Source organism: Capsicum annuum, chromosome 7 (assembly GCF_002878395.1).
Source record: "Capsicum annuum cultivar UCD-10X-F1 chromosome 7, UCD10Xv1.1, whole genome shotgun sequence".
In the NCBI taxonomy this organism is placed as follows: domain Eukaryota; kingdom Viridiplantae; phylum Streptophyta; class Magnoliopsida; order Solanales; family Solanaceae; genus Capsicum; species Capsicum annuum.
Window position 1 is genome coordinate 4,336,248 of NC_061117.1, and position 12,681 is coordinate 4,348,928.

The window sequence follows — 12,681 nt, forward strand, 5'->3', positions numbered from 1 at the left end:
TTAGCGTTAGATGACTTCAGGAGAAGGAGGGGTAGGCTGAAGAAGTACTAGAGGGAAGTGATTAGACATGATATGGAGCAGCTTCTGCTTATTGAGGACATGACCCTAGATAGGAAGGTGTGGAGGTCGCGGATAAGGGTAGAAGGTTAGGTTGTGTGCGTGGTTTTAGTAAGTAGTTAGAAAAGCTCAGGTTGAGTCGGGTTAGTAACTTTAGGATTGGGTCCAGAGATAGGAGCCCGATCAGACGAGCTTGGGTCTCTTTTTCCTGTTGCGCTTATTTATTTTATTTCTTATTGCTCTGAGTTCTATTTTTATTGTGTCTTATTCCTTTTCATGTTATGTCATCCATCTTGCTTCTTATTTGATTACGCTTTGGTCTACTTTTCTCTATCTTGAGCCGGAAATCTATCGGAAACAGCCTCTCTACTTCTCTGGAGGTAGCAGTATGAACTGCGTACATTCTACCCTCTCCAAACCCCACTTGGTGGGAATACACTGGGTTTATTGTTGTTGTAAATCAAGTGAAATAATGGTCTCCATTTATGAATCCTGAAATTTTGTTGTGTTGGTTCTCATTCTTCTATTACGTCGTTAAATTAACCATATAAAATGCCATCTCTTTTAATTAAAGATCAACCTCAACAGCGTCTAGGATTTTATAGCTTATTGAGGCAAATGCATATACTTAAAAAAAGAGAACATATTACACCTCTGACGTAGTGCTACAGATTGCTAACACGCTACCCTCTCCAAACCTCATTGTGTAGGAATACACGGGGTATGTTGTTGTAGTAAACAAATACAGAAATACCATGTATGGACAAAACAGAAAGTGAAACATTTTCAAACACAAATGTTAAGTCATTTAATGTCATGAGTCATGATCCAATGTCCACAAACATTAAACCTCACATAGCCAAAACTGAGGCAAATCACTTGCAACAGAAAAAAAACAGATACAGAGAAAAGATACACATTACTTGCTCAAAGCCTATTCAAATAGTAGGCTTAAAAATAAGCTTAGCAGCCAAAGCAATGCAGACCGCTGTCATCTCATCGGGTTGAGTATCTCGATAGGTTAAAAGTCAAAAATATGTCTCCTCTCGGGTTCATTATTATATCCTGAACGGCTGGTTTGCTGAGCTTGAGCGCTCTAGCCTCGCTTTCTTTACCTTTGCCTTTTTGCTTGCGATTTCTTGGAAAAGGTTTGGTCCGCCAAATTCAATTTTGGAGCTCCTAACCTTCTTCCTCTTACCTCTGTCGTATTCCTCATCCCTAGAAAAAGATATGTAGGGTGTCAAAGGTTGTAGTTGAAACATAACAACAAACGACGACATACTCTGTGTAATTCCACAAGTGGGGTCTGTAATTCCATAAGTGGGGTCTGGGGAGGGGAAATGTAGCATTTGTAGAGCATACGTTACGATCTTAGATAGACAGAGAAACTCACCACTCATCCCCAATATACCCGATGGTGACACAATTTCCATTCTGTGCTTCTACACCATTCAAGGAAGGACCTTCCACGTCATCCCAACGAGCAACTGTGACAAATCAAATAGGAAGCAGTTATATTTCAGCTGACAAATCAACAATAAAATCACAAAGGCACAGGTAGTTGCAATAAGTACTTACTGCGCGACTCCAAACCTCTGGTAAGCATATCCAACAGACCTTTCTGTGTTGCAACTACTTTAGTCTCTTTAGCATCCGTGGACCGTCTATTGTCACCACCTTGATTTCCTACTGACGTCAAGCTAGAACTTTTTTGTGGTTGCTTATCATTTGCTAAAACAGTGCCGTTGTTCACAATCCTTGCATCATCAACTGTATTCCTCAGCAGACTTACATTGTGTCCGGCAGTTTTCGTATCTAATCTGGAAACTTTCTCATCGGAACCAACTTTTGACTTCTTTCTTTGAGAACATTTTGAAGAAGATATCAAAGTATGGGATAGCTTGGATGTAGATGGCCCAAGATCAGAGGAGACATTACGCTCATCCAAGGAACTGGGATTGCTACGCTTTCTCTTTCCACTTTCATGTTTCATTCGTTTGGGTTTTTTCTTTCTTTTCAGTCCCAAGACCGGATCTAAGATCATAAAACTGAGATGCATCTTAGCGACACGGCTCTTGAAAGACTTCTTTTTGGCTTTCAAGCATGTCTTGCCAATAGCTTCCTTTTCTGTCGAGCTAGTCACAGCTGGTTGGTTCACTACTTCAACTGTTTCAGCACCTGGTTTTCTCTGTCCAACATCATTATTAACTTCAACAGCCGATACACCTAAACCACCATTGGAGATGTCTTTTACCTGAAAGGAAATTTGTCAATAAATAAAAGACAACGAAAAGGCATTGCTTCTTTTTCTTTTCCTAGTTTGGATTTCTTTATACTTTTATTATTGTAATTGAAGAAACAATACCGTTGAACAATAAATGGCCATGCACGACATGGAAACAGCAATCCATGCCCAAACCATAGTAAAGCGGAGCAAGAAAATTCAGAATCCAGCATAAAAGTGAGAACATATGACATAAGAAGGATCATAGCACAATAATCAGAAAGAAACATAAATATTACCACTCGCGAGTTGGTGTCTGCCTTGCTGCATTCCACTTGTTTGTGGAGATCTACGTTCAATGGCTTTTCAGGAGTACTTGCATCTTGGACATTTTTTACGATGCTAGAGCCAAATGGTATTGCAGCAGAACAAGTCAGATCTTTGACGATTACATCACCATTATCAGGTGGTGGGGTAGAGTTTTCGCATCTTTGTTTCCCCTCATTATCAAGTCTATGAATTCCATTGGAGACTGGAACATCTGGATTAGCTTTAGTCGAGGATGGTCCATCGCTTGCTTCTACAACAGAAAGATCCTTTACTCCGTCACCTGTTTCTGGAACTTTCAACAAAGTTTCTGGCTGTATAGCCCCTCCAAGAGAAGACGATCCACTAACTATTGCACCATTAACCTTTGCGAGTGCCGGATCCTTTATTGAAGTTCCCTTTGAAACTTCGGCACTTAATGTCTCCCTTTGATCTTTGGCGCCAGATAAGGGATCCACATTCTTCACATGAAACCCATTTTCTGCAGTATCCTTAAATCTCTGGCTGTTATTAGAATACATTTTATTTCCTAAGCCATTAGTAATCACATTATCATTGCGGGCAACATCTACCGACTTCTTAGGCACAGGAGATTTCTTATCCCGAACATAGAACAACATGTATGCCTTCTGCTCCAACACCTTTCTCTCACTCACTTGAACCACCTAAAAGTACACATAATAGTAGAAATATTCAGAAGTTATTAAACTACACTATGATAGAACATTTGCTTAAGTTTTTAAAAGGTCACTAAAGGAAACATCCCGAAGCGCTGAAACATTTTAAAAAGCCAAAAGAATTGAACTCAGAGTTACATAGCTTCTGAGTAGAATTCAGAAGTAGCAGCAAGGGGAAGGAGTTACAGGGTGGTTTTATTTTCATATCCTTTATCCTGTCTACCAAAGGCGTTTATAGCGACACATGCCAGCTTCACGAAAAGACGAGTACGGACAGTAAATACAAATTGGAGGTCCTTAACATTTGGAGACCATAGTTCAGTATCATTGTTGCCTTTTGCTAGATCTAAGGACTATATGCTAATATAATGGGAAGAAGAAAACAGTAGTTTAACAGTATCACGATAAATTTTCAATATACCAAGTGTACCCAATTTGAACAATGAATGAGAGGAGTCACATGACTAGGGCCAAAGATAGAAAGTGACCTGATTGTCATCGAGGGAGTACCAATTTCCACTTGAAGTGCGAACAAAGCAATAATAATGACCAGAATGGGTGCTCCAACCGGCATGAACCAGCACACCATAGAGAGTGTACTTCATTTCACCACCCTGCAATGTTAGAGGGACCCATGAGTTCCCAGAAAATACAGGAACTCAAGATATAACGGAAGTACCAAAAAAAGTATTACAGAAGTGTCAAAGCAGGAGAATAGCAAGTAAAGCAAGCACCAGATATAGCATGTATTTCAGCCTACACAAATCACTTCCACTATTTGTTATGTCAGGTTGATATCTCATTGTTAAAGTCTTAACAACTAACATACGCACAAGGATATCAGCAACATTGATGAAAAAACATCTTATCGACTACTTGACATGCAATGCAATGATTCCTAAGATTTGAAATAATTTCATGGAAGGTTCAAACTCATCCTAAGCCAATTTTCGAGAACATTAACTGCAAAGCATCATCCATTTTATATGCTGCTAATGTTCTTATTTGGAGACTCTAGACAAGCCACAAAATAAGAGGAGGTTCACATGACAAATATTAGATCTGAAACAAAGAAGGTAAAGTAGTTCTCGACTGCAAAGAGGAAAAACTAATTCTTACATATGTATCAGATACGAAATGCTTCAAGTCTAAAGTAGACCCATAGTGGATATTCTTATTAATCTTTTGCCCAGGGACATGCGAACCGAATCTCTTCAAATGGATGGTTAGGACATGAGGTGCCTTGTCAATTGTTAACCGTTTGGTAGCCTTCACTTTTTGTTTGCACTGCTGACACTGGTACTGCCTCTGACCACCATCTAATAACTCTCCGGCAGTGAAATGGCCAAGTGCCTTGTATAGTGAATCTGCCTTTAAGATTTCTAGACTTAAATCCAGAAATGGATCAAACTTGTCAGAGCAAAATTTACACTGCATGCACTGCACCTGCAGATCATTTGGAAAGATGCAGATGGACAAGGGGTCAAAGAACTATAAGAAACGTAATCTAGGAAGTATTCCCCATAACAACAAAAACGCTTCTCGTTTTTTATTTGCGATGAGGGGGTACAAGTCAAAGGAAGTAAAAAATTTCTGAACTCCTCCCAAAAGCTCCTAGGTCTACAACACTAGCAGAAGAGCAACTGAACTGTACCTGACTGCGAAGACGCCCACCAAATATCTTATGAACCAAACTTTTCTCATAAGCACTGGGGGATTCACTTGGCACTCCTGAAGGTAAGCAACATTTATGCATCGACTCAAGCAGATTCACCATGTATTCATGTGCATCCTCCTGTCTCGCATTTCGAAAATTCCGGGATATGCCTAACTCATAATTAAGGATAAACTCTCATACTCAAATGTCTAAAAGCCTTCAAATGTGAGAAAAATAAGAGAGATATCCTGAAGCAGTAAAATTGGTACAGATAAGGATAGAGAAGCAAGAATCCTGTTGTCAAGTCTTTTAAAAGAATCTCTATTATACGATTTCTTGAGATGGAGGCATAGTTGTTGTTATCATTCCCTTTATTAAATTCCTGACTAAACAAAACTGTGCATGGAAATAGAATAAAAAGAATCAAGCCGCCAGACTTTGAGAAAACATTGGACACCAAACTTACATGACAACTCAGCATATCCTAACAAAAAGAGAAGGCTTATGAACATGACTGAAACTGCACTAGTCTTGTTGGGGGGGAAAGGACACTAAGAGAACAAGTGAAAAAGGGAAAAACAACCATAGGGAAAAAGAGAATAATAGCCAGAGGAACAACTTAAAATTGTAGACTAAAAGCAGAAGTCAGAGAGTCAAATAAATTAATACACTACAGGGAATTGGAAGGATACATCGCAAGTTTGACACAAGATCCTTGGGCGCCAGTATTTTCCCAGTTGCCTGCAAAGCACGACTCACGTGCTTTTGGATGGCGCACAAAACACAAAAACCAGCCATACGACCTTCAATGAAACAATAAACACAAATTAACAAACATATATGGCTCTGAGAAAATTAAGGATCCAAGTCCAGAACCAAGGTAATATATAGATATGCAGAAACCGAAACCCAAGTTTAGTTTATGTGAATGGCTCATCTCCACTCCAACTATAGCTTGAAAATCTCCGCACGCAGTACACACGATTAAACTTTGTATGCTATCCAGTCTCTATCAAATTTTACAGTTCTGAGATTTAAAAGGTAGGATAAGACATTTCTTAACAAATCCAGTTTGACTTGTTTCGAGTGCATTTGGTACCATTTATTCTGGTCAAAGAGGAATCTTTGAAGCAGTAAAAAATATAATGACACTTATCCAGTCAAATCAAATTAATTTCAGCAACTGGCCCAAAAACCAAGAGGTCCAGACAGCAAATATGACGTTTTATAATCTTCCTGTTAAGACAGGTGAGATGATGGAATACAAATCAACATAACCTCCTTCTCTAAGCGGATCCAAGTCTGCTGAAAACAAACATGCACACGCAGGAAGGAAACTCACAGGAACTTTGATGTTTCCCACTTTCCAAATATGCTGCTAATGGCTCAGTGTATGTCAGACACTGTAATACTGAATTGAGGAAGCAGGTATTCCCAAGATTCTGCAAGCCGGCTCCCTGTAACAAAGACAACCGGTCTCAATATTAAGCAACATGGAGACTTCCATAAAAATTTATGGTCTCCAAGTGTAAATAAAATGGTCTTAGTAGAACCCATTGATTCATCAGGTGACACTTTGCCAACAACATTCTTGTCGAATGTTAAAAGGAGAAAACAGTAAAGCATAAAGTAGTTCATTTTGCCCGCAATAGATCAAGATAAAATTCCAAAACCCACTTAAGAGCCATCAGAGAACCAAGAGGCAACTATAAGTTCCACATATTCCATCAGCTACAATCTCAAAGCTACTTGAAGTAGAAAAATTACATGACTAAACATTATGTCGATTAGTCCGTAATAGTAAAAGACATATCCGTTAATTTTCAGAGTAAAAAGCAATCCACAAGGAAAGAGTACCTCAATTTAAGGGAAAAAAGGACAAGAAAAAAAAAGATTCACTCTCCTTTGGGATTCACGTATGCAGTCTAATGCAGATATATGATTCTGAGATTGTAAGGACCAAAAATTGGCTCCAGTAACATGTGACAGGATAATGGGCTTCCAATCAAAACCTTAGAAAGAACGGTAGAGCAGCACAAGATGTATACAAGCTCTTTTTGTCCCTAACCCAAGTCGTGTGGGACAGTAAAATAACAGAATAAGCCACTTTTATCTTATCAAATCAGAGGTTTTAACTCCTAAAGACTTTTTATCTTATCACCTCTCTCTCATCTTACTTCATATGAAAAGGCCCTCCCTTGCGCTGGAATTTCTTTTGGGTTCAAACATTCAGACTCCAACATAAACCAACAACTGCCAGAATGGGCATACCAAAAAGTTAATTATCATAAAATGTGGAAGAGCTGTGCATCTTACCTAAAATTTTTAAGGCAAAGAGTGGCCCACAAGCCTTATAAACCCCTTTTATATCCTTACAGGATCCAACTTCCAAGTAGGACAACTATACAATCTGAACCAAATATACAACCTCGAATAGAAGGAACGGATTAATGTAAATGGGGATTTACTTCTCTAACAAACAGATAATAGTGGTATGTTTACTATTCCATTACATACACAGATTGACCACGGAAGATGCTGCAAGAGAAGGTTCCTCCAACCGTAGCATGAGTCGGATGGATTGGACTCAATATATCTAGTTTAGCACAGGATAACTTGCTAAAAGGGTGTTTCTTGTGTAGCAGATGCTATATATTTGAAGAAGCATAATCCGGCGTGTAGATCATCTATAAGTACAGTTGCTTAGGAGCTATCAGTTCCCCATATAGTTAAACAAGGAACCACTTAGCTTGCTTGTACATAAGTTTTGAACATAGCACCCTCTTGGCAACACATGATTATCTTTATGTTTTCATGGGGAAAAATAGGAAATCTTCCTCGTATAAAGGAGCTAATAGACTATATATGCGACCCCACAATAACATGCAAAGTAACACGAAAATATTCATGTCAAAGTACTTGAAAGTCTAGTACTGAAATGAAAATAAATATAACAAAGAGAGAAAGCGGGAGAAAAAATAGAAGAAATGGAACAAATCCCTTCCGGAAATCAACTCAACTTTAAGGTATCAAAAACGTAAGATAGGTCAAATCAAATTGCCCAAGTACTATCCGAAATTGAGAAATTTCGCTCTCCATTAGACTTTGGGATAATTTCAAGCTTGCCATCAAGAGAAAAGTCTCATTTTTGCCCTTGACCCCTGACGGAGCTCCAATGTACAGTTCATTTTAAACCATAGTCGAGAGTTGGAGGTTAAATTGGGACTTTCTTTTCTCATACAATTTGGACACATTAGAGTCCACCCATTTTATGCATGAGTCTGTTACTTGCTAATTGCAAGGATATAAATTGGACCAAAAGTGTAACGGAGAGAAAAATTTATCAACCACGGGCAACTTTAGACCTTTCCCTATAGAGAATAAAAGAAATTGTGCAAATTCACATGACTATCGATGCTAAACATACTTAGAGCTAGTAGAACCACAAATAGAGAAAAATGTAAAAAAGGAAGAGACTTTGGAAGCTAAACATCAAAATGAAATTCACAATACACAAAAATTGACCTCAATAAGAGAACCAAAAGGTTAAGGCAAAAAGGACTATCACGGGGGCGTTTGGCCATGAAAATTTCTTACTTTCCAACAGCGACACGTTTGGCCAATAAATGCCAAAATTCAACTTGAAGTTGAATTACAGCATATTCAGGAATTTGAAAGATACCAAAAAACTGTTTCCACTTTTTTCACTCCAAATTACTCAAAAACCACTCCAATTTGTATTCATGGCCAAACACAAGTTCAATTTTCGAATACCATTTCTCACTTCGAAAACAAAAGCTACATTTTTTTCAAATACTCGCAACTTTCATAACCAAATGCCCCGCAAAATCATGGAAAACGCAACTACCAAAAGTAAAGCAATTCTAAAATATCCATATACTAACTACGAAGCAAAAATGCACAACTAGATACAAGATAACAACAACAGATAAAAGTTGAACACTTAGTAGAGAAACTCACAATTCTCATGATCTTTCTGAAAGCAATGCCAAAGCTCACTTCCGGATCCATCCCACTACTCTCAATCATCGCCCCATCACCGCCATTGCCACCCTTTTTCCCAACACCTACAACTGTCCCATTTTCTCTCCTAGTCTCCGTATTCGGGTTCAGTGTTTCAAGCTGAAACCCACCATTGTTCTTCCCACTTATAAAACCATTATACGGCTTCCTCGCTAAATGAAACTCAATCTTCCTATGAAACAATGATGACGATGAATTATCCTCAAATTCTCTCCCCAAATTCTCCTCCATTCTATCAATTGCAGCTTCACCCATTAAAATCCTACTTACACTCTCCACATAAATGTATCAAAATCAAAACTTTTTCAAAATTACTTAAATATTTTCTCCCTTTTTTCCACTACAAATATCAAAAAGGAGAAAATGGGTTTGAACTTTCGACTAAAATATCAAAATCTAACCCTTTTTTCTACTACAAATGTATCAATCAAATTGGGCTTTTTCACTAATCAAATATGAAAAAGGAGCAAAAGGGGTTTGGATTTTCAACTTCGATATCAAATTCCAAACCTTTTTCAAAATTACTTTTAACTATTTTATCACTTTCCCAACCAAAAATACACTAACAACTTCGATTTTTCAGCAAAAAATCACTAAAAAATTTAGATCTCTCAGTAAAAATTTACTGAAAAACTTTGGAATTTCCAGCAAAAATTCACTGAACAAATACCAGAAAAAAGAAAAGGGGTTTGATTTCCGAGTCAATATCAAAATCTGAAGCAATTTCAAGATCACTCAATAATCTTCTCCCTTTTTTGTACTAAAATGCACTAACAAATTGGGTTTTCCAGAAGAAATTCACTGAACAAATATGAAAACCGAGAAAAGGGGGTTATATTTTTCGACTCAATATCAAAATTGAAGCAATTTCAAGATTACTCAATAATTTTCTACCTATTTTGTACCAAAAATACACTAACAAATTGGGTTTTTCAGAAAAATTTACTGAACAAATGTGAAAAAGAGAAGAGGGGTTTGAGTATTTCGGCTTAGAAGAGAGAAAGAGAGGAGCTAAAAAGAGGAAGTTAAAACCCTACGAGCTTGAAACAAATATAGTACTAATGTGTCTGTGTTTATCGTGTACCGCGTTGCACTGAATTAGAGTTTGGGGTTTGGCAAATGGGAAGTAGAAACGTGTATATGTATAGGGGTAGTTTTGTCATTTTAGGATTTATGTTTTTGTGGTTTTTGTGAGGTTTGAAAAAGTCAAAAGTGTGATTTAAGTAGTGGTAGAAATTGAATCCATATGTAATTTTATATTTTTTTTATTTTTTTTTTTGATTTTTCATCCTATATATTTTAGTGTTTGTATTGGGCCCGAGTGATTCGAATTTTTGAAAGTGGCGTTTCTAACAGATTTCTCGGCACTGCAGGCTCATTTTAAGGGTGCGTAAAAATCGAACAGATCAATAAATCAAATCGATAAAATAGTTATTGATTTATATATATCTATAATTTATATCTATATCTATAATCTATAATTTATAACATATTAAAAGTGTGAAGATCCTTAAAAAAGTGATTTAAACTTTTTGCCCTTCATTAAAAATCACTGCAATAGATAAAATCGTCTTTTCACTTATTTTCTTGAATTATTATATAATTATATTTATAATATTAACTGAACTCCTAAAATATATAGGAAGGAAAATTGTTAATGTTTCCATGTTGTTAAATTAGAAAAGAAAAGACTCAATTAATATAGAAAATAACTCCCATAAATTAGAAAAGGACTCGATTAAAAATTAATGTTAGGAGTGTTTTTTTTTTTAAGAAAATAAAAGGCTGTCTTATTTTTCGAAAACAAAGAACTAATTAATGCAAATTTGATTTATTTTTAGAAAATAAGAATTTATAAACTTTTAAACCCGTATGTTTTGTCCTAACAGCTTGCATATTACCTTATTTTTGAAAAGAATGTATTATTTTTGAATAACAAATAAGTAGTCAATGAAAACTTGAATTATTTTTGGAAAATAAAAATTTTAAAACGTTTATTTTGTCCTTAAAACTTGCCCTGTTTTCTTTTTTTTTTGAAAAAATTCAGCGTTATCTTAATATAATACAAAGAATACATGTGCAATATAAATCTTATAGAAGTTTTAAATCAAATTCTTTTAGGTTTTATGAATATACTTTCATAAAAAGAGTTAGCTTTAAAAATGGAAAGAGTAGACTCTCTACAAAAAAAAAAGTTCACCAACAATATCTCCATGTCATTGAAGTTCTCATTCGTTGTTCATTTGTATTTTCTTTAAAAAGTTTGGATGGAATTCTATGTATTGTTATATGGAGTTGTGTGATAACATAGATTTTTTGATATTTTTCGATAAATTATGTCGTAGTTGTTTATTGGTAAATAAGATTATGTTCATTCAAATATGAAAAGGTGAATTTATCACATTTCTTTTTTTTCGCCTAAAAATTTCATAAATTGTTTAATATTTTTGAGGTTTCAACGTCTTCGTATTTTGATTTTAATTTAAGTAGTCTTTGTAAAAAGGAAAAACTCGGTAAACTCTTCACCAACAATTTCGGTGTTATTAAGATACTTTCTTCTCATTATTTAATGTTTATATGACATTTTAATGTTTTTCTTTTTAATTTTGATTTAGGTTGTCTTCGAAAATAGAAAGTGGATGCACTCTTCACCAACAATATTGCGGTATCATTGAAATACTTTCTTCTCATTCATTGTTCATTACTATTTATTTGAAAAGGTTTGGATGAAATTTTATATATTGTTATGTGGAGTTGTATGATTTTCTGATATTTTAGAGACTTATTGCCTAAAAGTTAAGTGTAAGGACCACTTAACTCTGTTGCATGACATATAAATTTTCTAAGTCTCTGCATGCATGTTGATTAATGATATATCCCACAGAACCAATAGTTAAAAAAAATTTAGGGTGCACGTTTTAGTTTCATACAATATTTTTAAATGAAGAATTTAAGCATCACCCATCCACAGAGGATAGTTTTTTTTTTTTTTTCATTTCATAATGCTTATCGTAATTTATTTTTTCAGAGTCAAACTACATGAATTTTTATCAATATTTTAAGATATATTTTTTTGTCATATCAATTTAAGAAAAGTCATAGTATTTTTCGTATAATTTTTTAATATCTAAATTTTAATTTTAAAATATCGAGCTAATGTAATCTAGTAGCGGTAATTCAAGCAACTCATGTGGTTCTTAATTATAATTATAAGGTGAACTATAGAGGGGAAAGATCGATGGAGTTGCAATTTTATACTAAAGCTGGTTATAATTAATATAGTTGGGGTGAAGTTGATATCGGAAGAGGAAAAGAAAGTGAAGGTGGGGAAGAATAAGCTAAATGAATAAATTGGAGAGAAAAAAATGAGATTCAGATGAAAAATTTGATTGAATTGAAGGAAGGAATAACATATTAAAGATAGTTGTAAATAGAGGGCCCTTAATAATCTCTAATGCTATTTCGTTTAATCTAATTTTTAATCCCAAAAAGATAAATAACGTTTGAAATATTTCTTTTAGGTCATACTTAATAATAATATAGATTAACTACTATTATTAAAGTTAAATTGATGAAAGGTGTCTAAGAAATATAAATTGCTCATTGTGAACCATTTTCCGTTAATCCGTCACAAACTAATATATAATAATAGAAAAATGAAAAAAATGAGAGACTAGCATACCTATTATTAAAAT

The 12,681-nt window shown here is 35.3% G+C and overlaps 1 protein-coding gene across 1 annotated transcript; it reads right to left on the minus strand.

Annotated features, from left to right (window-relative positions):
* Window positions 1–817: 817 nt before the first annotated feature.
* LOC107877618 (ubiquitin carboxyl-terminal hydrolase 23) lies at window positions 818–10,076 on the minus strand. Its single transcript, XM_016724313.2, has 10 exons — window positions 8,924–10,076; window positions 6,285–6,399; window positions 5,635–5,745; window positions 4,940–5,112; window positions 4,405–4,731; window positions 3,774–3,899; window positions 2,581–3,273; window positions 1,636–2,311; window positions 1,451–1,544; window positions 818–1,275 (listed from the first exon to the last, which is right to left on the minus strand). The coding sequence occupies exons 1-10, from the start codon at window positions 9,239–9,241 to the stop codon at window positions 1,116–1,118; spliced, it is 2,793 nt and encodes a 930-aa protein (XP_016579799.2). The 5' UTR covers window positions 9,242–10,076; the 3' UTR covers window positions 818–1,115.
* Window positions 10,077–12,681: the final 2,605 nt, after the last annotated feature.